Source organism: Verruconis gallopava (genome assembly GCF_000836295.1).
Source record: "Verruconis gallopava strain CBS 43764 unplaced genomic scaffold supercont1.30, whole genome shotgun sequence".
NCBI lineage: Eukaryota > Fungi > Ascomycota > Dothideomycetes > Venturiales > Sympoventuriaceae > Verruconis > Verruconis gallopava.
Window position 1 is genome coordinate 302,736 of NW_015622166.1, and position 26,517 is coordinate 329,252.

At 50.9% G+C, this 26,517-nt stretch overlaps 9 protein-coding genes across 9 annotated transcripts; 4 read left to right on the plus strand and 5 right to left on the minus strand.

Moving 5' to 3' along the window:
* Positions 1–467: 467 nt before the first annotated feature.
* PV09_07568 (uncharacterized protein) lies at positions 468–4,011 on the minus strand. The gene is made up of 3 exons (XM_016361348.1): positions 2,604–4,011; positions 1,371–2,544; positions 468–1,319 (listed from the first exon to the last, which is right to left on the minus strand). Exons 1-3 carry the CDS (start codon positions 2,787–2,789, stop codon positions 976–978), a joined length of 1,704 nt encoding a protein of 567 aa, XP_016210923.1. The 5' UTR covers positions 2,790–4,011; the 3' UTR covers positions 468–975.
* Positions 4,012–6,100: 2,089 nt separating this feature from the next.
* PV09_07569 (uncharacterized protein) lies at positions 6,101–8,160 on the plus strand. The gene has a single exon (XM_016361349.1). The coding sequence runs from the start codon at positions 6,767–6,769 to the stop codon at positions 7,091–7,093; it is 327 nt and encodes a 108-aa protein (XP_016210924.1). The 5' UTR covers positions 6,101–6,766; the 3' UTR covers positions 7,094–8,160.
* A 523-nt stretch (positions 8,161–8,683) lies between these two features.
* PV09_07570 (uncharacterized protein) lies at positions 8,684–10,985 on the minus strand (the record flags this gene model as incomplete). Its single annotated transcript, XM_016361350.1, has 1 exon — positions 8,684–10,985. One exon carries the CDS (start codon positions 10,983–10,985, stop codon positions 8,820–8,822), a length of 2,166 nt encoding a protein of 721 aa, XP_016210925.1. The 3' UTR covers positions 8,684–8,819.
* A 245-nt stretch (positions 10,986–11,230) lies between these two features.
* Positions 11,231–12,882, minus strand: PV09_07571 (uncharacterized protein). The gene is made up of 2 exons (XM_016361351.1): positions 12,537–12,882; positions 11,231–12,445 (listed from the first exon to the last, which is right to left on the minus strand). The coding sequence occupies exons 1-2, from the start codon at positions 12,751–12,753 to the stop codon at positions 11,433–11,435; spliced, it is 1,230 nt and encodes a 409-aa protein (XP_016210926.1). The 5' UTR covers positions 12,754–12,882; the 3' UTR covers positions 11,231–11,432.
* Positions 12,883–13,034: 152 nt separating this feature from the next.
* PV09_07572 (uncharacterized protein) lies at positions 13,035–16,699 on the plus strand. Its single transcript, XM_016361352.1, has 5 exons — positions 13,035–13,347; positions 13,411–13,495; positions 13,546–13,667; positions 13,720–15,894; positions 15,953–16,699. Exons 1-5 carry the CDS (start codon positions 13,171–13,173, stop codon positions 16,463–16,465), a joined length of 3,072 nt encoding a protein of 1,023 aa, XP_016210927.1. The 5' UTR covers positions 13,035–13,170; the 3' UTR covers positions 16,466–16,699.
* Positions 16,700–17,048: 349 nt separating this feature from the next.
* PV09_07573 (uncharacterized protein) lies at positions 17,049–20,078 on the minus strand. The gene has a single exon (XM_016361353.1). It carries the CDS (start codon positions 17,873–17,875, stop codon positions 17,471–17,473), a length of 405 nt encoding a protein of 134 aa, XP_016210928.1. The 5' UTR covers positions 17,876–20,078; the 3' UTR covers positions 17,049–17,470.
* Positions 20,079–21,874: 1,796 nt separating this feature from the next.
* PV09_07574 (uncharacterized protein) lies at positions 21,875–23,146 on the plus strand. The gene has a single exon (XM_016361354.1). The coding sequence runs from the start codon at positions 22,055–22,057 to the stop codon at positions 22,880–22,882; it is 828 nt and encodes a 275-aa protein (XP_016210929.1). The 5' UTR covers positions 21,875–22,054; the 3' UTR covers positions 22,883–23,146.
* Positions 22,959–24,062, minus strand: PV09_07575 (uncharacterized protein). The gene has a single exon (XM_016361355.1). The coding sequence runs from the start codon at positions 24,050–24,052 to the stop codon at positions 23,252–23,254; it is 801 nt and encodes a 266-aa protein (XP_016210930.1). The 5' UTR covers positions 24,053–24,062; the 3' UTR covers positions 22,959–23,251.
* On the plus strand, positions 24,052–26,517 carry PV09_07576 (aspartate-tRNA(Asn) ligase). The gene is made up of 2 exons (XM_016361356.1): positions 24,052–24,257; positions 24,419–26,517. Exons 1-2 carry the CDS (start codon positions 24,141–24,143, stop codon positions 25,973–25,975), a joined length of 1,674 nt encoding a protein of 557 aa, XP_016210931.1. The 5' UTR covers positions 24,052–24,140; the 3' UTR covers positions 25,976–26,517.

Below are 26,517 nucleotides of genomic sequence, written 5' to 3' on the forward strand. Positions count from 1 at the left end.
AAAAAAAAAAAAAAAAGCCCATTTGTACAAATCAACGTTGAAGGCCTAAAAGGGTCCTCTCAAGAAAAGGGCAGTTGTCAGGCATGCAACCAGATAACCAAATGAAAGCCTTTAATCCTTTCGCATCGTTGGCGATTTGTGTGCTGTTCGTGTTGAATCGTGACCTCAAGCAAAAGATCCGACCACATCTTGAGGTTTTCTGCTAGTTTCTGTTCAAACGTGACATCGTGACTTTTGGAACGACTTGTACATGACGAAACATCAGTGATGACAAGTCGTACCAAAATACGAACACGAGTGCAAGTTTGCACCAGCACTCGTATGCCGGATACATATACATATAACCAATCAACCCGGACGCATTAGAAGTGCTGAGCAAGGCGTAGAACAAGAGCGAGGTGGCTTTGGGTGCCAAGAGTCGTAAAAAAAGAAAAAAAAAAAAATAGATCCACGCGAAGCACCGAACCTTAGAAAGTTAAAATTTTATGCATTTTTGTTTTCTTATGAATGGATGATTAAAAATAGAATTTGGCGAAACAAGTGGTCGTAAATGGAGACAGAAAACGGGCTCGGCAATGGTTGTTGATCAAGATGGCAATACAAAAAAAGTTATTCTCCTTGGCCCATGGGCATCACGGGTATCCTGTAACAATAAGACATTAAGCCGCACAACCCGATTTCTCTTGCGAGACCTGCGATCGCAAGTACAAAGTATAGACCACGCTGTACATGGTTCCGTGCTTTGATCCAGAGACAGAGGCCAGGCAAATGCTCGAAGAAGTGAATTTGGGCAAACCAAAAACAAAAGCCAAACCATTCCTTCTTTTGCTCCCGTGAAAGCGGGTGTGTGGCGCCTCAAGGCTGCGCTTTCACTCATCAAACGCCTTGCAAATGCTCCCAACCCGCTTCGGTGATATAGACAAGCAGTGATTTATACACAGCCACACGTACACATCATGACGGAAGCGCGCGCGTTTAGACGCGGCGAATAGCGCGTCTCTTCAAACCGGAGTCACCCTGCTGGAAGCCAACTATGCTTGATTGGTATGCATTCCAGGTCTTGCATCCTTCCTCGAAGCCGCTCATATCACCAACTGTCTTGAGGATCTGAGATGGGTTCTCGAGGAACTGGACACCAAGACCACCGGAGATGTGGAATGGGATATGGCAGTGCATCAACCAAGCACCCGGGTTGTCGATGGCGAAAGCGATGGTAAGGTAGCCACCAGCTGCAACAGTGTGGGTATCACGGCAGATTGGGTTTGTCAGGTTGTAGGCAACACCCTGACCGCTGCCAGCACCATCGCCGATAACGAAGACTATTTTGCACGTTAGATGACTCAAGAAATCAATAACTATAGCAGACTTACAGTTGTGGCCGTGAAGATGGATGGGATGGGGAAGAGGTGTATCGTTCTGGATAGTCCAGTACGTCCAGCCCTCACCGGTAACAGAAAGACCATTGTCGTTGGCTGGTAGCGTGTAGGTGCCGTTTTCAATGTAGCTCAGCGTCGGGGTAGTCCAGAGGATGTCGATAGCCTCGCCGTTAACCTTCCAGAAAACACCAGCCGTAGTGTCGAGTGTCAAATCAAGAGTTGTTGGCTGGGAAGCTGGAGCGGGGATGTTCGTCTTCAGGTAAGGAATGAGGGGAGACTGCTGGTCCGTACACCCAGTGGGGAGAGCATACGACTTAGTTGTTGGGTTACCACCAGTGTAGCCGGCATACTCGACAATGGCGCCCTGGGTGTCGTTCAGAGAAGCCTTGACGTTGGGGCCATCGCACTGTCCACCTCCTGTGGCGACGCGGAACCAGTACGCGCCAACAGCCTGATTGGCATCAATGATAACATCGTAGCGCTGGCCAACAGCAATGGTGAGAGTCTCGGTGGTAAATGGCTCGATTGGAACGAAGTCGGCAGCCACAACCTGCATTTGGTGGTTGTCGATTGCGATGTGCAGATAAGCGTTGATACCGGTGTTGACGAAGCTGATCTTGTTCTTCTTGCCGCCCTGAAGGACAATTTTGGCATACTCGCCGGAGCCGTTCAGAACGCCCTTTCCGTTGACCAAGATAGAATCTGAGGTTGGCGGAGCAGCTGGGCGAGATGCCAGAACAGTGAAGACGGGGGTGTGGAACCAGTCAGTGAGTGGGATAACGCCAAGATCAACGTCGTAGTTGGCAGTTGTAGGACCGTTGATCTTGATAGGACCGACCAGACCATCAGCATACTGGACCGAGTAGTGGGAGTGATACCAAGAGGTGCCGTATTCAGTGGCCTTGAAAGTGTACGTCTTGCTTTGACCCGGAGCAATTGGGCATTCAGTAATACCGTTAGTGCCATCCATCTGGTTGGAATGCAGCTGTCGCAAGCCATGCCAGTGAATGGAGGTACCGTTGTCCGGAAGCGAGTTCTTGACTGTCACTTGAATGATGTCGCCCCAGTCGGCTTCGATGGTTGGGCCTGGGTACTGTTTGTTGAAGACCATCATTGGCCTGGCAAAGCCATCTGGCGACATGATCTCACTTGTCGCCTCAAGTTCGTACTGCGGCATGTGTGAGGACGGGGTGAAACGTGTGAAATGTGGTGTTTGCTGGAACTTACAGTGACAACCTTGCCAGTTTCGGGCCACTTCTTTGTGAAGTCTGTGGAGGCATCGAAGCCTTCGCTCCAGCATTGGCGTGAGGAAGCACCATTCGTGCAAGCAGTGTAGCCACCACGAGCAACAAGAGCGGAGGAGAGGGAGGTGAAGGCCAATAGGCCAGCGCCTATGGTCGACAACGAATACATTATATTGTAAGAAGAGAAACCAAACCTAGGAAAGAAAAATATACTCAAATGTGCTCAACGAGTGTTGGGTAGTAACCAATGGTATATATGAAATTGGAAAGGAAGCGAAGGCGGATGGGGAGTGATCTTGGCCAGGTGTGGATGGTAAAGATATTTATGATCTCTGCATGCGTGCAGAATAGGGTTAGCGAGGCAAGCCTGAGACCAGCAGCCCTGCAGGTCCAGATGTACAGCCTGTCAGGATTCTTGGCCCAAATGACTATATTTGCTTTGCAACTGTGGCATTGCAAGGACAGTCGTCCGAGCCGTGCCTGTTGATCTGACGTACAGGGGACGGCTGAAGTGGCGTCGCCACGATGGAGCGCTAGGCTTGGGACCGCCGAGCAACGATGTTTGAGCCGGAGAAGAGAATCATGATCGACACAAGGGGACAGGTGAATGCCGCATAGGGGGTGCAGTTCATCCCGTCCCGCACGACTTTCACGGCTTTGTTCAGACGAGAAAGCGTGCGCAACCACGATAGTCTGGCGATTCCAGGAGGCGAGTGCGAAAACGCACACGATCCGAAGTCATTGTCTTCCTCGAAACATACGGGCCAAGCCGTCGTGCCGGAGCAACGCTTACCCAAGGGGGCGTGTCAGAAAATAGTCCTCGAGGTGGGCAAAGTTTGGGGACTGATCGTTTAGATTGCCGTGGCTGAGTTAAACGAGAAATAGCAAGGTTCTTAGCTGCAACTTTAAGCCATTATTAGATCTGGATGGTCCAGCCCTAGCCCGGGTAATTCCCATCCTTGGTTGCGGCCCCAAGGTGCCATTCCTGTCTATTAGAACGAGCGTGTTCTGCGCAGGCGGCGAAGACAGCGGCGCCTGAAGCTCGCGCTGAGCTTGGCTTCGTGTTGCTCCAGATCGTGCTTTCAGTGTGATCCCGTCATGAGTCTCGCAAAGCGGGTTCACCGCTTCTGCGCAGTGCCCCCGCGGCTGTGACACTGAGTGTTTCCCAAGGCCTCTGGCGGCAATAGGTACCTTTGTACGAGTCTGCGTGGATCACAACTCGGACGCGACGCAGATCTTGTGCAACGTGACGCTCTGCAGACTGGCCTCTTTGGACGACGGTGGCCACGCTATTGCACGACCTGTCATGAGCAGCTGCCAGAGACGAAACCGTCCCTTTCCCAGAAGTCGAGGCTGCCATCGAAGCAATTGGTGCGACGGCCGTGGTCTCGTGTGCAGTCTGGAGAGAAAGGATAATACAGAACCCGCACGATGCACCAGCGCCGGTTGGGCGTCGCCGAGAGCGGCACAACGTGGTACCACTACCAATCGCTCACCGGCGGAACGGCCAGTCAGTTTGCATCTCTGGCCTTTGGCAGTCTTAGCTTACACCGTCGGATGCCCTATCATCGCGTACGGATTTCAATACTTCTGCAAAATGCACCGTAAACGAGCTTGCTTGCTCGCGTGCTTGAGCCCAGCGCCCTCGACCAAGACTCGGCTCTGCTGTAGAGTGTTATTGTTGACTTTGACACGGCGTGCTGCTGACACCGCAGCAGAACGGCGCAGCGCCGGCACTTTCCAACGGTTCGCATGTGCATGATCAGATAATGCCACTTGGTGCGCAGAGTTGGACGTGAATCAGCTGCACTGCTGATTCATCGTTGTTCCATGTGGAATGGTGCTATCCAAGAGGATACGACCCAAGGAAGATCCATGAGTCCATTCCTCTGGGGCCATCCGTGAATCGGTCAACAAGGCTGGACTCCACGTTTCACTCAACTTTGCGGTCGCAGGATTTGAAAAATGTGGTTCCGTGACACGATGGTCTGTGTATCGAAGAAAAATCCATGACGGCACCGCTGCACAGCTGCAAAGCAGCCCTTCAGCCAAAGACTTGCTCGTCAGGAGCATGGACTATTGAACGACCAGATTCTGACTGCCTCAGTCCATGGAAGCGAGTGACTCCATTCCCGGAGCTGGTTCTCTCCGCGAAGAGGCCGAAGCGACGAGCGAAGACCTGCACAGGTGGAGAACGTGGAGCTCCGATGCGTCAAGTAGTTCAGCTCCAAGGGTTTTACGACACACCGTTCACGCAAGAAAGCCTTTCTGTCCAGCTGCACCGCTCCAGATCGTCCTCTTTGCTTTTCAACGCAGCGAGTTACCTATCGCCAAAAAGCTCGCGGTGCTAATGCTCAACGGCCGGAACCCACTTTCCTGCTGCCACTTTTTGACTACAGAAAGCGTGCTGCCGGTTCTCTCTACGCCAAGATGGTCGTCGTTCGAACCCCCGAAGTCCAAGGCACTTGGCGAGACCTAAGCACAACTGAGGATAGCGGTGCTTAGTGGGCCTGATCGATCGTCCTCTCCGTCCTCGCCACCACCGTGACGTTCCGCTTTTTGCCATTCTGTACAAAAAAGTCTTTGTTTATCTGCAAAACCAGTCTATTCTGAGACAGCCTCTCTCTCCTAGCCCCTCCGAAAGGCTTGAATTAAGGACCCATCTCAGCTTAGTTCAGCACCGTTTGTGCTTGGTGCGTTACGGCAATGTTTCCCCCCCCTTAGTTCTGTTTTAGCGCACTTGGCTGCCGCCAATCGATGGCACGGAATACGCCAGCATCCTGGATCGCTGTGATAAAATTAGACGGTAGCTGCAGGCGTAGCAGGGGTGGTGATATGGTGATATGGCCAAAAGCAAAAGACACCACTTCCTCGCGGTCCATCGTACAAACATCGCGCTACTCTCTCGCCATTTCTAAATCCAGCCTGCCACTAAGAGGCCCATCGTAGAGCCATGGACTTTCTCCGCTCATGATGGCAGTCCTGCAATGGTCGACCATCCTGTTCTCCATGCAAAATCCTTTCATTCGATTCGTCGGAGAATCGGATTCAACCACTTCGGCCCCCAGTTCTGAACGCATGCCACCTACCGTGGAAGCAATTTCACCGGAAGGCCCAACATCTCCATAGGCAACGCCATGAGGTGTGAAGGCGCACGCCCGCGATTGCCACGGCGCTCTTCATCCCAAGCCGTCAACGGCCGTTCCACTTAACAAGAGTGACAAGACTTACGCCCATCTTCTCCACAAGCGTATGCTTGGCTCATGCCTCCAGACCATCGAAATTTTAGGCGACGCTTGGTAGAGCTTCTTTTTGCCCCCGGTCATCTATGTGCTTGATGACGCTTGTCCTGTGGTTTTGCAGAGACAACGGTGGTGATGATGATGATGGTGATGCGATCGTTGACGAAACAATTCGTGGATCGACAGGAGCTGCCTCCGTACAAGACCGTACGGTACATTACAGAAATGCCTTGTTCTACTCACGCCATTGATTCAACAATTGTCTACTTAAGTTCCTGAAATGCACTGCGATGAGAGCAAGCCGTGATCATCACTTCCACATCACACAGCGTTCTCTCTGCCACTCGCTTCTGCCCACGTCACGTTTCAAAAAGGATAGCTCAGCCCCTAGATGTGCTCTGAACTATGTGGAAATTGCTTCCTCGTATACTGCGGAAAGCCGTTAACGCCCACGCGAAGATGACGCGCAATCACTTATACCAAGCTTTACCGTTCAAGATTCGCGAAGCACCGAACAAACCTTAAAAAAAAACTTTCTCCAGAACGCTGAGCGAGTATAAGTTGTCGTTGAGAAGAAGAAATAACGCTGTTTTTTCAACACGCTCAGATCATGTGCTAGTGTGAGGATTGTCTTAGCGAGTGTGGCGTCACACTCCCTTCCCCCTCCCCTTTCCTGCCCCTCAGGTACTCGAAAGGAAACCTGGGTCGCACCCCTGAAGTTCATCACGTTAAGTCATTTCCGATCAGGAAGCGATATTCCCGTTTCCCTTCCAAACATGTCAATATTAGTTGAATGCTCACATGATGACGGGCCTTCTCCGGGTCTGCGATGACTTTCCCTATCAGGCTAGGCCTTAGATCATTCATCTGATCTGACAACAAACGGGGATGACGGGGATGGATAATGATTAAGGCCCTCTGCAAGCGGGATCGCTCCTGGAGGAGATTCAAGAGGGCAATGGTTGCAAAAAAGCACATCTTTGTTCGTGGACAGTGCGTAGGAAAAGAGACCGTTCAAAATTCGAGTACAATGCCCCACAGTAAGCTGACATACTTTCGTTGCGGTCAGAACCTTTGTTTCCTGTTGATGCGAGAAAGAAACATGATCGTCTGGTCTGTCGTGGAAAGATCACGCCATCGTCCCGAGAACAGCAGAGAAATGAAAGTACATGATGACTGTCTCACGGCCTCGAGGCCCGGAGCCTCGTCTCGTGAATACGACATACGGTAGGCATGACGAGCAGTCTCATCAGCTTACAGCATCTGCATAAGGCCCCCATAATCTCCGCCGAGCTCGAAATAACACTGTGAGCGTCGTTCACCTAGATTAAACAGAAAGGTGCAATGATGCTTCGTTCGGCCCGTGTCATGCGCGTGCTTCTAGGGCCTTGCCAACGTCGACGTCAGCATCTTTTGCTCTAGCCGCTATGCATGGTTATGGCGCGTTGGTCGATCTCATCTGGACTACGGAAGAACGTGTGAGGCGATGTGAGACAATGCCGGCACGACGTCCTCGGTCGAAACGTGCGAGACATGAGATTCTTTGGTGTTCCGAGACTCTTGTCTCACCCACGGGACGGGATGACCTCAAAGCACCTGAAGACACCTTAAGCTTAGAGCCTCACTTGTTGTTGATCTTAGTTTCCGAGCCCTCGTAAAGAGCGGACTGCGGTGTTTAGGATCTGTACATGTCCTCTTCAGGCAATACCTATCCCAACAGTCACAACGAAGATGTGAACCACCTTTGCTGACATAAGTCAGAGAGACGTTGAGACCATGGCATATCGACCTTTAACCACTTGCAGAGCTGAGGTAGTCCACCCAGCAGAGACGGCAGGAACATCTGTAGTCGCCAATCTGGCCGCGAGACCTCACAAGACGAGGAGTACCGACATGCGCTGTGCCGTCGCAAGTGTGCCTAGCATATTCAAAATGCCGCCTCGCCGTCGCCCAAGCTAGTACCTACGTTGCGAACTCCCACAGAAACGCGAGAGGCTCCTCCCGCGAATGCGAAGCTGGTTCCGCGAGGATGACAAGGACGGGGATCGTGCTCTTTTTGGCCGCACGCAAGCGACGCTTCATGCGTGTCTGGCACCGCAGCACAAGAGCAGTGTCGACCTCCTTCCATTTCTGGCGGTTGACCAAAGATGCGAAAGGTGTTGGTGTCTTGTTCCTGCGTGGGATTGGGGTTTTGAATGGTCTCGCATGACACGGTTGGAACTACGTTCCTTGCCAAGCATCCCATCTGCTTAGTTCGATTGGAAAATACAAGACCTTCAGCAGCAGCAGCAGCAGCAGGAGGAGGAGGAGGAGGAGGGGGGGGGGGGGGGGAGGGGGAGGATATCTACTGTGTGCGGTCTTGTTGTTACTCGCGCCGGGGATAGAAAGAGGAGTATACACAGAGGATCTCGTACTCGCCCGGAGTGTAGGGAAGGTAGGCCCCTCGAAGACGGTGGTTATGGACTGACACGTTAGAAGGCAGTCTGCAGCGCAGGATGCAGCCTAATGTCTAGCACTTCCATTTCAACTATGCTCGCAAAGTATGTACGGATAAACTATAGCACATGTCAAGAAAACCCATTAATCGTCCTTGGTCGGTAGTACGAAGAGTTGAGGGCGCAGTAAGTAAACCCCTTCACAGACTGAAAACTTTGTGTTTTGCTATCTGGCGCTGTCGATGGCGGGAATCCCTTCCACAAAATGCATCAACATGACAGGCAGGTTTCGTGCCTGCCTCGCCCATACCTTGGTTCAATTATATTCTCCATTGTGCCCCAAATGTGGATGCTGCCAATGCCATTCTCAAAGACATCGGTCAATCGCCTGCATGAATGATTATCAGTGCAATTTTCGAATGCTCAAACTCGACGACGCGTCTCAAATTGTGTCCAAGTTGATTTGGTGCATGCTCCTTGTGGAAACGATTCGTGTTTGCACGCTGACGTTGACACACAACTTTACTCTTTCTGTCCTAATCCTGACAGCTTCTTTCCGAGAAATTCACCAGGCCGCTGGTTAAGCCAGGCATGATAGGCACGATCGTTGGCTGTCTTCTGGGCAAGGATAGGAGGGGTTTTGTGATTTGGCTCAGATGGCAACAGCTTAGCAGTTTCCTTAGCTACCTCCTTGGTTGCGTCTTCGGTAACGTCTACGGCCTGGGAAGCAGAGTCAACACGAGAGCCGTTTTCAATCATGCGTGGCTTCGGGGAGATAATGCCAGACGATGCAGGGCTAAGACGAGACATGGTGGCACGGGGCCGACGGGGTGGAGACTTGTGTGAGAAGTTCGTTCGTGGCTTTGGATCGATGAGGCCTTGTGGCAATAAGGGCACACTAGAGCCACGATGAAGATCAATATTTGTCGGAGAACCAGGAAGATTAGTATGAGCTGCACTGAAGTGTCCTCCAGAATTGTTGGTGTAGTTCGGATGACGGATATCCGCAGGATCGAAATGAGAAGGAGCACAAGCTCCTTGACCAACAAACGCGCTGGAGCTAGTGTTGCTGAGGAGAAAACCAGGCCAGTCGTTGGAGAACATGCCTGCCTGGCCATTGCCGCTGGGTACTATACCTGAACCATGGCTGCCGACCGAGTTGACTGGAGCAATGTTAGTACGCAAGACACATATAGGATTGTCATCGCCAATCTTGCCGTTGTTGTAGCCCGGCGTAGCGCTGTAGCTAACAACAGCGTTCCCTCTACCCAAGGTAGTCTTCATAAAGTCATTCAGCGGCCGATACTGCTTGCCTGCTTTGCTGGAAGGATCGTCGGAGCTCAGCTGTTCCTCGAGGTGCCAAATGCGATGATGAAGAGCTTCAAGGACATCATGAGGCTTGGGCCCTGTAGTCGTGATGTCGATGCCAAGGTATTTTTCAATAAGCGCACACTTGTTATTGAACGTCATTTTGGTCAGCTCATTTTCCGCATTGAATGCTCGCCTAGATACGGAGTCAAGACCGGCGTTGGCTACTTCAAGACGAAGACTGGCGACTTCGGTGGCAAGATTAGTTACAAGAGCACTATCAATTCTTGGGGCAGTGCATTTCGAAAGAGATTGGATCTGGCTCTCGAGAGCTGAAACCCTGCCGCCAAGACTGTTTTGGTTCACGTTATTGCTGTCCGAGGCTTCAGTGAGTGCGGCTAAGACACGCTTGAGATCAACAATTTCGCTTCTCAGTTGCTCAATCTGTGCTTTGTTTTTGTCGATGAGCTTCCATGTTTCACAGAAGGCTTGCAGGATCTGTTCTCGCGTCCATGTGGTCGTCTCCTTGGTCGCGTTGTTGGCTGCGTCACCCAAAGATGCATCAGTAATGCCGGTAACACTTGTAGTGCCGTCATTGTTACTGTTCTCAGTGGAAGCGGCACAGTTTGGCGCAACGGATTCTGGACAAGGTGACGACATTAGAGCAACTGAGCCGGGACTGATCTCAGTGATGCTGATGCCGTGCACAGTTTGTTCGCGCGATGAGATACCGTCGCGATTTGGCCGAGACGGGGGTGGCGGGATTTGATGATTCACGAAGAAAGGATCGATAATTTGTTTGTTGTTAGTGATGTTGTCGTTCTCAGTGAAGTGACTGAAACTGCGGTGAGGAGTTGGAGTAGCAGGGCTAACAAAAGGGTCCTTTTGGACGCCGCTCAGTTCTTTCAACAATTTCGCGACTTGGGCTTCCTTGTAGACGATGAATTTGGTCCGCTCGATAGCCTCCTTTTGCTTGAAGGCGTTCGACTGTTCTTCTGGCACGCCACTCGGGAATTGCAACAAAAATTTTTGGAGGCGATGGTTACACTGGATTGAGTAGTGAGTCTCCAGATCGTTTTGGAGTCTCAGAACCTGAGCATCAATTGAAGCGTAGGGTTCGAAGCTGGAGATTGAGCGTGAAGCTGGGTCATGGCGGCCGTTTGGGATGTGAACGCGACGCTCACGAAACGGTGTGGAATAGCCGTCGGCAACCGATGTAGAGTCTGAAGTCACGGCACAGGAGTCACTTGCGTGCGGGGCGCCTTCAGCAAAGAGAGGAAGCAACGGCTTGATGTTGAGTTGCTCATCTGCCAGCGTGGAGGCTTGTTTGCCGGGACGCGTCGGAGTCTCAGCGAGCAGTGAAGCCGTTGCGTCGTCCATAACGATAGTCGAGTGAATTAGTGCGCTCGTAGGACATGGGCCTAGGTCATGAACTACTAAAGGAATAGATGTAACTATGCCAGCAGAGTGAAAGCGGGCTGCCGCACGAAGAGATATGGTTGCAGAAGGTGACGGAAACGTGAGGGGAATGTTCCAGGACCTTTAAGAGCATAAACGCGTTCTGTCGGCTGCGACCGTCTTTGCTTGCCAAACCTTGGCCTCGACTGGCCATCCCTAGATCGACCTCACGCACACGCAACTTTGAAAAGAATCTACGAAACTAAACTCACCCCTCATCGGCAACGGCCGTACCGCTTGACATAGTAAGCTTGCTCTATTCGTGTTCGAGTCGAGATCTATGGGTATCGTTCTTCGTATTGTACATCTAGTTCCATGTCGCAGTTCTGCAGTGCGCTGTCCAGCCTGGGATCATTTGTCGTTAACCGGCTATGTGAGCAGGATATCATATCCGTCCTTTCTAATTCGCACCACGTCCGATGAGTCGGCGTACTTCCGCCTCACAATCTCAAACACGATCAGGCCCGCGCTCGTACTTGGCGTCTGTCGGATTGTCGTCCATAGAAAGTCGCGGTACAGCCATCGTCTCCAACCACCCTCGCGTCTTGCCTGCCGCCGACACTGCTCGTATGTCTTCTCGTATGCGTGATAATAAAGTCGGAACATGCTGCGTTTCCGATTTTCCAGCTGCGCTGCGTAGTCTATGCTCTCTAACCGTTGATAGTGGACGTCCTGGACGCGAGTGATTGGATGCTGAACAACCTGCTGTGCCACCGATGCACCCACACCGGCCAACAGAAGGAACGTCGGCTCGATCATGTAATGAGGTCGGATAATCGGCTTCTTGCCCTCGTGTCTGTCTGCAGACCTCTGCAACCCGAACACCGTCGCCGCATCCATCTTCCCATACCAGCGCGTCAAAAAGCCGTAGTATATCTGAGCTTTTACGTACTCGAAGGTGGAAAAGAAGAGCGCGCATCCAACGGCGTCCTTGACGAGCGAAAGGCTGTACCCGGCGAAAACGCCCTGCGGGCCGATTGATTTGAGCTTCTGATACGCGTAGTGCCACATGTCTTTGTAGTGGCCCTCGAGCATCTCACTCGTTTTAAAGCGAACCTGCAAAGCGTCAAGCGGCGCGGCAACAAGCGACTGTACTGCGCCAGCGGCGGCGCCAGCAGTCACTGTGTGGCAAGGATCGGGAGGTGGATACACGCGCCGAGAGGCGTAGGCTGATGGCTCATGGAGCATGGCGAGAGACTGCAAGTAGGATGTGTACAGCACAGCACCGACGGTCACATTGGCTAGCATAGGCGGCAGCACCTGGTTTGGAATGAAAGACCATCCGTGTTCCTTGACGGCGTGGGCGAGGAGTCCGGGAGTAGTGACGTGCCACGACCAGGAAGACCCAGCCTGGATTCGCGGATTGATGGCACGGGCATACGCTGGAATCAAGTGTCAGTGCTGGAAAGCACGAGAATGAGGAAAGGGATATATATCCTGAATCTTTCCTCGTAGCATTGATGAAGTACATACCCATATAATCCACCCGCGCCCGGAAGAAAGCCTTCATGGGTGCTCGAAAATAAAATGCTACAAATTGAGCACTCAGCGCCCGTATCCCTGCTGCTGACGCTCCTGTAGCAGCATTACTCTTAGGCTTCCGCACGCCATCACGGCCGTCGTGCTGCCCGCTTTCGACTAGATCTAGAGACGGACGTGCTGAGTCCGAGGCGTCCACAGACGTTGACATTCTCTACCCTCAGGCCGATCCATCAGGCGTCCATCATGGGCACAGACTACGACACATAACAAGGCTTCAGGGCAAAGGGAGCGAGATCGACCGTCCTACTGTTCTCTTGTGTGAAGGGGAAAACTGTGCTTCCTGTCGTTGACGGCCGCGTCGTCCTTTGAGAGGCGGCCGGGAAAGTCCCACTTGCGCACGGGCCAGAGTAGCTCTTGGCACATCACGTCGACGCGCGCCTGAATCAGGTCGCGGCGGGCGCGGAGGCGGCCAAAGTGCTACAGCGCCTTATCCAAAGCAGCCGCCATCTCACGACGAAGGAAAAAAAAATCAACCTTCAACCACCTTCACTCTCTCCCCCTTTTCCCTTCCGCATCCTCGCACTGGGCTCGCGCATTGATTTCGACCACACTTGGCCCGCTCGCGATGTCCAGCGAAATCGAGATAAGCGCGGACGTGTTCCACAGTCGTCTGTCGTCCTTCATCACGGCTTGGAAGAACGACAAAAGGGCCGGCGATGTGCTGTTCAGTGGCGTGGGCTCAGTCGTGATCTCTGTGGGAAAGGCCACCGAGGGCGCGTACCCGAAGAGCGCAGCGATTCAGGTTCGTCGGCGATGAAATTACTTGCCTCTGCAACCAGGACGAGTGCTCATGTGCATTGTCTAGCTATGGCTTCTAGGCTACGAGTTTCCCCAGACGCTGTTCATCATCACGATGGAAGGCATGACCATCGTCACGACGAAGAAGAAGGGTTAGTTGTCAGCCACCGTTGCTCGGCAAGTCGTCTGACTTTTTGAACAGCCTCCTTCTTGGAGCCTCTCAAGGGTGGCAAAGTACCTCTGGAGGTCCTCGTGCGTGGCAAGGATAACGACGAGAATGCAAAACAGATCGAGCGGTGCATAGAGATCATCAAGAAGAATGGCGTATGCAGAAATTTACAGATGGGACTGCGAAAAGGTGCTGACATCTAAACAGAAGAAAGTTGGTGTGCTCACGAAGGAGAATCCCGAAGGCGGCCTTGCAGAGGAGTGGAAGCAGGCGCTCGCCGCTTTGGACGACAAAGAGGAAGTTGACATCTCTGTCGCGCTGTCGACTGCGGCGCTTGCCGTCAAAGACGAGCAAGAGCTTATTTCTACTCGAGATGCCTCCAGAACGTCTGCGCGCATCCTTCAGAAATACTTTGTGGAAGAGATGTCGCAGATTGTCGACGAGGAGAAGACCATCAAGAACAGCGCATTTGCTGACCGCGTCATGAACAAGATCGAAGATGCCAAGTTCTTAACCAGCTTGAAGATCTCAGATGATTTCCGCTCCGAGAATGTTGACTGGGCCACGCAGCCTACAGTACAGAGTGGCGGCAACTACGACTTGCGCTTTGCCCAGGAGCCCGACGACCAGAATATGCGAGCCGACATAATTATAGCTGCATTGGGCATCCGCTACCAATCTTATGCCTCCCTCGTCGCACGGACATATCTCGTTGACCCAAGTAAGGAGCAGGAGAATAATTACAAACTGCTGGTCCAGATCCATGAGACGATTCTCAGCACGATCAGAGACGGCGTCAGCGCCAAAGAAATATATGCCAAGGCTTATGGGTTGCTGAAGCAGAAGAAGCCAGATCTTGAGAAGCATTTCGGGAAGAACGTGGGCTATGGCATCGGCATTGAAACAAAGGACGGCACTCTCATGCTGAACTCCAAGAACAGCCGCCCACTCAAGGATGGCATGACGCTTGTGGTTCAGACCGGTCTTCAGGACTTGGAGAACAAGGGCAAGAAGCCTCCAACCTATTCTCTCGTTCTCGCTGATACGGTTCGCGTCGCTGCGTCGAAAGCGATTAATTTTACTAGGGACGCTAAGTACGATGCCGAATCGGTATGTTTCTTCTTCGATGAGAGTGAAGAGGAGCCCGAAGCGAAGCCGAAAGCCAAAAAGGACAAGAGCATCGGTGCGGTTGCGTCGTCGAACATTGTGGCGAAGCGTCTACGCGCAGAACGCCAGGCTACCGATACTGCCGAGAAGGATGCTGCTCGCCGGGAGCATCAAAAAGAGCTGCATGCTCGTAAGCAGAAAGAAGGCCTTGAGAAGTATGCCAACCAAAAGGGTGCTCTCAACGGTACGGAGGAGAAGAAGTTCAAGAAGTTCCAATCGTACAAACGTGAAGAGGACTTCCCCAGCAAGGCCAAGGAGCTGATGATCGTTGCCGACCCAAAGAATCAGTCTATCCTCGTTCCGATCATGGGTCGCGCAGTTCCTTTCCACATCAATACTATCAAGAACGCAAGCACCACCGCTGAAGGTGCCTTCACGTCCTTGCGTATAAATTTCCTGTCGCCTGGTCAGGGCGTTGGTAGAAAGGATGATCAACCGTTCGAGGACCCTAACGCACATTTTGTCCGTTCGCTAACCTTCAGATCCAAAGACTCAGATCGCATGCAGCAGATTGCTGGTGCAATCACAGATATGAAGAAGGAGTCTGTGCGTCGCGAGCAGGAGAAGAAGCAACTCGAGGATGTTGTCGAGCAAGACAAGATCATCATCGACCGTCGGCCTCAGAAACTTGATCTCGTTTTCTTGCGTCCTGCGCTTGACGGCAAGCGCTTGCCTGGTGAGGTGCAGATTCACCAGAACGGCCTGCGCTACGTTCACGGCGGAATTGGCGGCGGTGAGACAGTGGACGTGCTCTTCAATAACATCAGACACTTGTTCTTCCAACCGTGCAAGAATGAGCTCATCGTCATCATTCACGTTCACCTCATCAATCCGATCATGATCGGCAAGAGGAAGACCAAGGACGTCCAGTTTTATCGCGAAGCCACCGACATTGCGTTTGATGAAACTGGCAACCGTAAGCGTAAACATCGGTATGGTGACGAGGAGGAGTTTGAGGCTGAAGAAGAAGAGCGCAAGCGACGTGCGGAGCTCGACAAGCAGTTCCTGAGCTTCGCGAGAAAGATCGAAGAGGCGGACAAGGACGGCCGTGTGAGAGTTGACGTTCCATTCCGCGACTTGGGCTTCAACGGTGTGCCTGCTCGCTCCAGCGTTTGGGTACAACCGAGCACGGATTGCTTGATTCAGATCACAGAGCCGCCGTTCTTGGTCATCACTCTAGACGACATTGAAGTTGTCCATCTTGAACGCGTCCAGGTATGTTCTATGGATCTGCTCTGATGTTCAGAAAACACATGATTAATCACCACAATAGTTTGGTCTCAAGAACTTCGACATGGTCATTGTGTTCAAGGATTTCAACCGCAATCCGCAGCATATTAATACCATACCTGTCGAATCCCTCGATGCCGTCAAGGACTGGCTCGACAGCGTCGAAATACCCTTCTCCGAAGGTCCGCTCAATCTCCAGTGGCCAACGATTATGAAGACTGTGCAAGCCGATCCACACGCATTCTTCGCCGAAGGTGGTTGGTCATTCCTCTCCACAGAGACCGATGACGAGAAAGACGAGGAATCCGAAGAAGAGGAATCCGCGTTCGAGATTTCGGATGATGAGTTGGAAGCCAGTGACGAGAGCAGCGAAGATGATAGCGACTTCGACGAGAACGCAAGCGAGGAGGCTAGCGACGACGAGTTGAGCGGTGAGGAGACGGAGGGCGAGGACTGGGATGAAATGGAGAAGAAAGCCTCCAAGGCTGATAGGAACTCCGGGCTGGACGACGGAGACAGGCGCAAGGGAGGCGCCGGTCAGAAGCGGAAGAGGTAGATAGGCCACCTGAAACCGCGCAGAGCGAGCCATGCGATAGGGAAAGATCTTTCTCTCTTTACGATCATGCGAGCGCTGTGAGCCCAGCAACCGCTAGCTTAGATCTTGTGGGTTTCCTACGGGGCAAAGGCGTACTATGGTTGCTTTGATCAGGTCGAGAGAGGAGATTTAAAAACACGCAGCAAAGGTCTTCAAAACGAGTGATGCACATGTGCCTTTTTTTTTAAAAAAAAAAAAAAATTTCATGTCCTTGTAGCGCACCGTCGATGGAATGCACTTTCGTCACGCTCCACGTTCGTCTCAAATCACCCACGCACTTCGGTGATGCTCCATGGGGCCCCTTCCCACGACCAACTCGAGCTTCGACGGGGAGACTCGCATGTGCGTCTGGGCTGAAGATAAAGATCAATTCTCCACTGCAGCGCCGGGATCGTGGCGTTGATCCCCGCGTGGCTACAAGTACCAGGCAAGGGATGCCCGGACTGGCGTCGGCGCATAGGGCTGAACGAGAAAGGAACAAGACGTTTCGGGTGCGGGAGAGCCACATGTGTACATTTCTCAAGCATGCATAGGTTTTCGATGGGTCATTTCGTTTCCGATCTCCCGATCGTACTCCGCTGGCATGATTTTTTTTGTATGAGCTGCGTTTCAATCTACCTGGTTTTCTTTTCTCTCTTTATTTTTCAAAAAATAAAAGAGTGTTTCATGGCAAATCGCCGCTCCACCCGGAACCTGAGAAAGAAAAAATGGGGAGAAAAACGTCGCAGATACTGTGTCTATTGTATATTCTCTTCAGTGAATCTATGTGACATGAAAAAATTCGTCCCAGTTCGTTCAAAGTGATTCGGGCGACTCGCGCCAGCAGCCTCCCCCAATGCTTTTTGTCTTCATATCTTTGTTGTCCATTGAGGAAAGGCGTCGCCAAAGGTGCGACTGAAGCAGCAAGTCTCGCTTGCGCTGTTCTTCTACTTTTTGAAGTAGCGACCCTGACTCCAGCAGGGGCGCTTAGACGAAGGTCCAAGAAGTAGTGAATGTACCGGCATCAAGCGTGGCGCCGGCAGCTTCAAAGGCACTTGGGCTCAGGTCGACTGCAACCGAACCGCCGGCGCAGGCCACACAGGTGTCGACGACCGTCACGGTGATGGTGGTACCAGTCTCCTCGTTGGTTACAGCAATGTTCTTGCCGCATGCCGCTGGCATGAAAGACGGCGCCAGGGCGGCAATCATGTCCGTGTCCTGTGGCTGATCCCCGCAAGAGGAGTAGGTTGGATACATGGTGTTGTAATAGGTCGCTTTGCCGGAGGCTTGTCTGCGCTCGAGGTTTGCGCTCGCCTTGTTGGCCTCACTGACTGGGAGAGCGGAAGAAACGGCGGCAATAGCCAAGGTAACGAAGACAGTAGCGAACTGCATGTTGATTTTGAACTGTTTACTTCGGCGTCTGGCCTTGGATTGATTCTAGCTCTTGGAAGGAATGCGATGTGTTGAGACGTCTAGTCTAGTCCGTTCAAACTACGAGTAAGGACGGGAAGTGCTTGGAAAGCGTACGCTGCCAAGAATCAATCTGGCTAAGAGAATGTAAGGATTAAAGATCGGCAGAAAAGAATGTCTTGCGATCTGAATGAATGGTGTGATGGATAGAGAAACAACCTGGGGGAAACAGCATCTATTTATCCAAACAGAGACATGCATCTGGCCACTCAGCATACTCCCATGATGCGGACGAGTGTCTCGTTCCAGAAGCCAAATGCCATGGGGCCCAATGGCTTCTTTCTCTGGACGGGTCCCGCTATCTGCTCGAAACCAGCAGATTCCGGTAGCCTGGAATCTGTACATGCCTCGTCACGGCCAATGGTCCTGTCGGAACATACCGACCTCGGGAAGTCTTGCATTGGTTCGACGGACAGTCTAAAAGATGGAGGAGGAAGTGTAACATGGAGCGGCACGGAAGCGCCAAGACACGTAATCCTGAGTTCCTGCAGTACACTAGTTCGCGACCTTGCATTAGTTTTAAAAACGTGGGAACCCCTTGATCGTGGTTTCGGATCGGCTTCCCAGAATTTGAGACAAACGCAGCACTGCGAATCTGATGTGGCGTTCCAAACTCTCAGTGATGTTGACGAGTCATGATTTTCAGACGAGTCCTAAATCCTTCGTCCCATAGCGATGCGCAAAACAGGTTGAGGACAAAGTATTTTGCTTTGGGACTTTCGCGAGGCGGCGCATTGCGATCGAATTCGTCAGTCAAAAGAAAAGTTTGCGCGCTGAAAATCCCAGACTCGATCTACGTCGCTTGCAGGTGGATACTTATGGATCATGGCAAACCAAGTACGCAGCATGAGTCTGTCCCGAAGCTGACAGGCCGCGATCGAAATGGCCGGAAAGGTGCGAAATTTTCGAGCCAATGGGCTGTGAGCCGTCCTTCCACGAACGCTAAACTGTGGAAGGATGAAGGTCTTCCTTGAGGTCTAGCTGCATGAGACAAAAAATTTTGGAACCCGCGCATGGACGAAAGGTTTCTCAACACATGGACCGAAGGGACCTAACCCCGATCCCGACAGAGATGGACTCATCACGTGTGGAGGTGAGCCGTCTTCCAGACCGAAGTTCCAGCCCAGGCGGTTTCCGGCTGCAAAATCAGGCTTGCTATCGAACAAAATTCATGTCGTGGACAAGTGGAGTTGGGAATGACGAGTGGTCGGATCCCAAGTGTTTTCGCTTCGTTAGTCAGAGGCATCCTATCGCAAAGTCTCCCAAATCTCAGCCATTTTTACGTCCGGGGCAGCACTGTAAACTAGCTTCGCAAGCGAACTGGCGCCTTGTGGTGCACTCCCAACACATAAGACTCGCATTTGTTGTACCTGGAACCAGGGCTTGATCCGAAGAGGCGCAGAGCTGGGCATTCATGTGGGTGACGGTTGAGCTGCTATTGCAGCAGTCATACACAAATTGGCCAGGAGCAACGACGTGCGGTAGTACAAGCTAGCTTCGCGAGAAACTCGCGCAGAATTTTTTTCTTTCTTTTTTTGTTCCCGTCTGGTCAACAGTTGTGCGCTCCGATCAATGTGCTCAGTCATCATTGGGAAAATGCAGGTGGCGAGCTAGAAAAGACCTCGCCTACGCACGTTGGGCTTAACACGGTTGTTCAACACTCAACTCAGAAGAGGTGGAAAGGGCCGGAAAATCTTGCAAAGTTCCAAGAGATTGTATTAGAAACATGTGAAGCGGCGGGTGCCATGGTTGAGTTTGAGGTGACTCCAGCAGACCGAGCGCATCCGACGTCCTTGGTTTGATCGGGTTGACACAGAAAATGGCACAGCCAAGTCTCTAAAATCATAAAATTAGCATGCTATGTGCCTCTCAACAGACGGAGTTCTAATGAAATCCAAAGAAGCAGACGTTGCCCTGTTTCGATCGAGAAAGTGAGCTATAAGAGCCTAGGACAGATTTTATGGCACCTTGCTCCTGGTGCGTCCAAGAAAATTGGCCCAAGAATGTAGCACAATCGGAACGAGCGAGCATATTGACCAGATGTCCATGGGCGTGTTTAAATTAAATCGCAACGGACCCGAATTGCTTAGAAGATGCTCGAAGTAAAACTTTTGAAGAAGAAGAAAATTTAAGCAGAAATCGTTCGAAGTCCAACTATAGGAACGGTGAAGCGAAATTGCTTGGACAGAAATAGTCAAGCGTGATGTACGACAGGTATCACGAGCAACCCTAAAGTTGTATATAGGATATAAATGGGTATTGATACCTAGAAACAGCTTCTCGCCATGTAATAAAATCATATTGTGTTCGAGAGTATGCTTACAATTCATAATTTCTCCGCTACAGAAGAACATGAGTGCGTCGTCCATGAATTCAAAATGCTGCGGTCTAGAACTAGTGAATTGTTTCCATTTTAAACAGCATTAGACACAAGAGTGAATTCATATCGTATAACATATTATAGGCCATACAACTGCTAAAGTTAGATGAAATTCGTTATCATGTTGATGGTTCTGCTATTTAGAATTTATCTTCGTCTCGAAACATTTCTTATCGAATCTTCAGATTTCGGCTAATGCGTAGTAAGTATACCTATCTAAGTAGTACGGCCTACGTTATAATCGTTCAGCTTGAACATTTGTTCACGAGGTTCTTTGCTCAGCTGACTACGTTTTCTTGTAGCGGCCACTTTCGTTTGTTCGATTGCCATTGGACTAAGTGATGCCGAAACAGCAAGTGCCAACACAATGGTTGCTCGACGGTTGATTTACGCTATTGGATTCGAAGATGTTCTGAGCTTCATTCATTACTACAATATAGTAGTTCTGTTTTTCCCACATAACATGCTTCAGAAAGGAGAGTATGTTTCGGTTTCGTTGCATTTCTCTTCTGGATCAATAAACGAATTGATGCACTGTGCATAACAACGTCCCCGCTTCTCCAATTAGATACTTGTTCTCTGTTGATGATGCGGAATATCGGATATAGCTAGCTAGGTAGCATGCTAGAGGCTGTCCGGTAGCAGAATGCCTTTTCTGGTTTCCAAGTCTATAGCGCTAGAACCATCACTTGAACACGGAGACAGTTTGACTCGAGTCATTTTGCGAATTATGCCGAATCCGTAATCTCGGCGCCTGACAGTCTTGTTTCGCTCCTGGGTAACTGAAATCATCGGGCCCATACTCTGGCATCATTCGCACCTGGTAGCCTGTGTAGAAAGGCAAAACTAAAGTCTTAGATAGTATGGAGCCGAATTATGCCCAAATGAATGGCACGGGTTTGTGATCCATTATGATGGGACCTTCGAGACGAAGACGGACAGAGAACGATGACTTTTTAGCGGTTCTCTTCGTTGCCAGCTACCCAGTACTTTAAGACTGCCGAGTCCAGACATCCGGCGACACAACGCAAAACTAACTAAAGCACAGTTTTAGAACTAGTCTTCCATCGTGATGGTGCTGCCGCTGCCGCTGCTTCTTTGGGCGAGAACATTCCAGAACAAAAACGGGTTGAATTGGAACGTTTGGACGAAATTTGCTGACCAACAAGAGTATCTGCGTCTCGGGCTCACATCTCGCTCCGCGCGCGTAATTTAATGCATCCCTCTTGCCTGTTGGAAAGGTATGAATTTCACTTGTGGAGCTGCTGTTGGGATTCGCCCCCAGAACAAGCTGAACTTGAAGGAGCTGAGCCTGACAATTTTTGGATATTGATATATCTCACGCCGCAAGCTTCATAGATGCCATAAATAACACAGCATAATGCTGTTTCTTGTCTGGAATAAGATCTTGCTGTACTGAAGCGTTCGCACTGTGGACCTGAACGAAATCGGGGTAGGGCGTCAACGTTGATGCCTTAGGTTACATTGGTCTACTAGCTCATGCCACTTTGTGCCCTGTTCGCCGATGACATGCTCGTCTTCGAAGAATACTGAATCTGTTCTCTCCAATCAACAAATCCTTTCTTTGCTCAATTCCTGCAGTCATACTGTCCTGTTTTCATTCCCTCTTGGATCTTAGTCTGGATACTGGGACATAGTCCTATCGCCAAACACGTAAACTCCCGACTACGCGGATTGGAACATCATAATCACCCGCCAGCATGGACTCCATGCGATCGTTGAACACATCGCTACCCCATGCTTCCTCACCAAGGAAGCAACGCTCGCAGCCTCCTGAACACCTCCTTGCACAGTTTAAACAAGCTGCGCTCTCGGTAACAAATCTTTATAAGGCAGCAGCCTCGGAACACGACAAGGCCTACCATGAGGGGTACCAAGATGCTCTCGAGGAGCTCCTCAGCTTCCTAGATAAAGAAAACCTTGGTTTGCAAGATGGAGAGGGATGGCGTGTACGGCAGTGGGCCACGGAGCGCTTTGAGGGGACATCGGCAGCTACTGCTGCTAACGGCAGTGAGAGCGACGATGAACACGAGGAGGAGAAGACGACACAACCGGAAACCTCGCCTACTCTAGGACGGAAAGCGACGCCAGAACTTCAACCGACACTGGAAGCGACTCTCAATCCATCACCAGCCCACACTCGATCAGAATCTGCCCCGCCGATAACGGCTGCGCCAACAGTGGAGCCACCAACACAGAGGGACAACACCAACATTGTGCAGACATACTCGGTACCGCAAGCAGAATTCACATTTCAGTCGAATCATCCGCTTCCAACCGTTCATGATATAGATATGGATGCTTCTACGGACAATAATGGCACCGTGCACATCAACGTCGTACCTCGGTCTACACGAAACGCACGTCAAAATGCTCGATCACTTAACCGGACAGGCTCATCATTAGGACCTGGAGCAGGTATGAAAAGACGATTGCCAAACTTTGACTTCTTCGATCTAGGTGGCTTTAACGGCAAAGATGGATTTGGTGGACCTGGTGGCGGAGGCAAGCGAGGACGTTTCACATAGCGACGTGCTGAGAATGGCTCAGATGGGCTGACAACGTATTGCAATTGCATAGCGTGGTACGGTGCATAGCATTGAGGTTATTTTTCCCCTGGGATTTCGAGGATGCATGCTACATATACGACATGATCACGTCCGAGTAATGTTCAACTTTCGATACCCACGAACAATACGGCATAGAATGGAGTTCGTAGTCTCTTTGGGATAGAGAGTGGACGTCCATAGTACATATAAGCTTTGAAAAATAGAAACCATTCGTAACTAGTACTGTGGCCCTCTTTTTTTCGATTGTCCCTGCTTGGGTATCATGTCCGAGAAGGTTGAACGCCAACGCTATGCACAAAGCTCCTTGTTTATCCGGAATCTCCTCGCTCATAAACCTTTGAACAACCTTTTGACTAATATCCTTTGACCTTCCTCGTCTAACCCTTCCTCATCAGCGATGGTCAGCGCCCGTCCCACAGCGACTACGACTGGCACGCTCTCTGAATTTACCCATACTCTCCCATTCCGACCCACGGCAATTTCGAAGGCGACTTTCTCGCTCATTGATTCAAGCAACACAAGGCCCCCTCTTTTCCCCATCATAAGCTTTCGCGCGAAATGGCAGCTTACATCGAAGACCATGCCAGACTTTAGCGGGCCCATTCCCTCCGCCTTGCCGGTGTTCTCATTGTAGCATTGGATCTCTGTATCGGTGTGCTTAGAGACGGATAGTACTCTCGCGTACACGAGGTCGCCGGCGTGAAGCTGTGGTCTCGTTTTCTTGGTTGCGCCCTCGAAGGCAAGGTGCGGTAGGATGACTGGTGTCGTGTACGGACTCAAGCTCACGGAGTAGTACTCCCCTGAGCTTCGCAATATTGTTCCAATAACCAAGTCGCCATGCGAAGGTACGTAGCGACCGCCAGTGTACTCTATCCATATGGCGTTTTTTTTGTGGTCGGTTGTAACAGCGCCAGCAATGCATACCTTCAGAGAACCCGGCGGTATGTGACGCAGACCGGGCCCGACTTTCAAAGCCTTCTTGCCTGTTGGAATGAGTGATGAAGGAATTGAGTCTCCAGGCAACAGAATCGAGGCGTCAGCGTCCATTGTTGTGTTGCTGACTGGATTTTTTTTTCTTGGACGAGTGGTTAGAACTAAGCTTTCGAACACTTGAACGATGACTCGCATTGTGATTCACACGAAGCCGCCCCACTATACAGTATTAATTCCGCACGATCGAAACCCACGCAAGCAAACCACACGACCAACCCTAACTATGGCTGATGAGCAAAAGCTACCCGAGAGGCCTGCCGAAGGCGCTGAAGGATCAGCCGAAGGAGGCGAAAAATTGTCCAAAAAAGCACTGAAAAAACTCGAGAAGGAAAGAGAAAAGGTACTGACTCCTAACTAAATATCTCTGTACTGCAGTTGGTCTAGCTTTGATATATTCTATCTCGGTCTACCTCTGTTAATCAGCTGCGCGATTTGATTTTTCAAAACTCTTTTCTGGATTCTGCTACTATACACAAGCTTTGTCCTAACGCGCTCGTGTAGGCTGCTAAGAAGGCTGAACAAGAGAAGGCCGCAGCAGAAAAAAAAGCACAAGAGGATGCGAACGATGTCTCCAAAGGCAAATATGGCGATACTCCTCTGGTAGGCTCTGGCGACTATAAGCCGCTATCCCAGAAGCGCTTCAAACTGCACGAAGTGGCTGGCGTTGACAACGGCACTGAAGTCCTGGTTCGTTGCAAAGTGGACAATGCTAGAAGTCAAAGTGCAAAACTTGGCTTCCTTTTGCTATCGCACGGTCCTGACTCAATACAAGCTGTTGTAGCAGCTTCAGAGACCATTAGCAGGCAAATGGTTAAATTCGCTGCCAACATCCCACCTGAATCTATTGTCGACGTCGTTGGTCTTGCTAAAGATGTTCCGGAGCCGATCAAGAGCGCATCGATCAGCAACAAGGAGCTTCACATCGTGCAGATATGGGTTATCTCAAGAGCCATATCTAAATTACCTATCCAGGTAGCAGACGCTGACACAAGGCTACCCAGTGAGGACAAGAGTGCAGAACAAGAGGAGGGCGGACGAGCGCTTGTTGGACTGAACACGCGACTTGACAATCGCGTTCTTGACTTACGGAGTCCTCTAAACCGTGCCATCTTCAAAGTTCGCAACGGAGTGAAGAAAGCTTTCACGCAATTTCTCACTGAGCGCGGCTTCATTGACATCGATACGCCCAAGCTGCTTGGCTCACCATCAGAAGGAGGAGCTAATGTCTTCGTTGTGGAATACTACAAGGGCAAGGGCTATCTCGCACAGAGCCCTCAATTCTACAAAGAAATGGCGATTTCAGCTGGTTTTGAACGTGTCTTCGAGATCAGCGACGTCTTCCGGGCCGAAGATAGCAACACATCCCGCCACTTGTCTGAGTATACATCTATGGACCTGGAAATGGAATTCACCGACGATTATATGGAAGTGGTTCACTTGATTCGCGACCTAATGCACTACATCCTAGCAACCCTTGCAAAGAACTTCTCGCGAGAGATCGAATATGTGCGAGGTAAATACCCGTCTGAGCCCTTCAAACTGCCAGAAAAGAGCGAGGACATACCGATCATCGAGTTCGAACAAGGGTGCAAGTGGCTCAACGAGGCCGGCATCGAGGTAGATGACAGCGACGATGTCAATTCGCAGCAGGAGAAGGCGTTAGGAAACATTGTCCGAGAGAAATTCGGGACGGACGTCTACATTCTGAACGGCTATCCCCACAAAGCTCGCGCCTTCTACACCATGCCTCGAAACGCTGACCTGGGCTCAAAGTATAGCAACAGCTTTGATTTCATGATGCGCGGACAAGAAGTACTCTCCGGTGCTCAACGTATTCATGACCATGTCCTGTTGTCAAAGAAGATGCGAAGTTGGCAGCCTCCACTTGATCCTGAAAGTGCAGGCTTCAAAGATTACGTGGATGCATTTAAGTACGGATGTCCACCGCACGCGGGAGGCGCGTTTGGTTTGGAGAGAGTGGTGTCAAACTATTTGGCACTACAGAACGTGCGACAGGCATCGCTCTTCCCACGCGATCCGAGCAGATTAACGCCATGAGCATGTTTGATAGAGGAAGATTCGGTGGTAGACTCATACACCTCCATGAACGCGGTGATTTGGGTTAGAGCTAGACGTAGTTTCGACAGTTCGACTTGTATCCGATGTGCTTGTTCCAAACGTAATGGTGAATCTTAGTCGCATACAGTCTGCACATTCAACTGCATCAATTGAAGCCAACTTAACTGGTGATGAACGACTTGGCGTCACGTGCAAGGCTGAAGATGAAGTGGGACCGACTTATCTCAGCAGGCTCAGACGCTTCGCTGGGGCGTTTTTGTGGCTGACGCTAAACTATTTTGAACTTCTGCTAAGTCCTCTAAATTCCTGGACCAATCACAGCGCGCTAAACCCTAAAACCCTGTTACGAGGTAACATGGTGATCACGTGAAGGGAGAGCGATCATGTTGATCATTCATGATCGAGGTGATCAGTCTGCATAAGCGAAAGGTTGTGATTCGCTCAGAAGGATTGAACGAATCAGGAATGCAGTTAGTGATCAGTCTGATCATTCATGATCAGAATGATCGCTGAGAATCAGG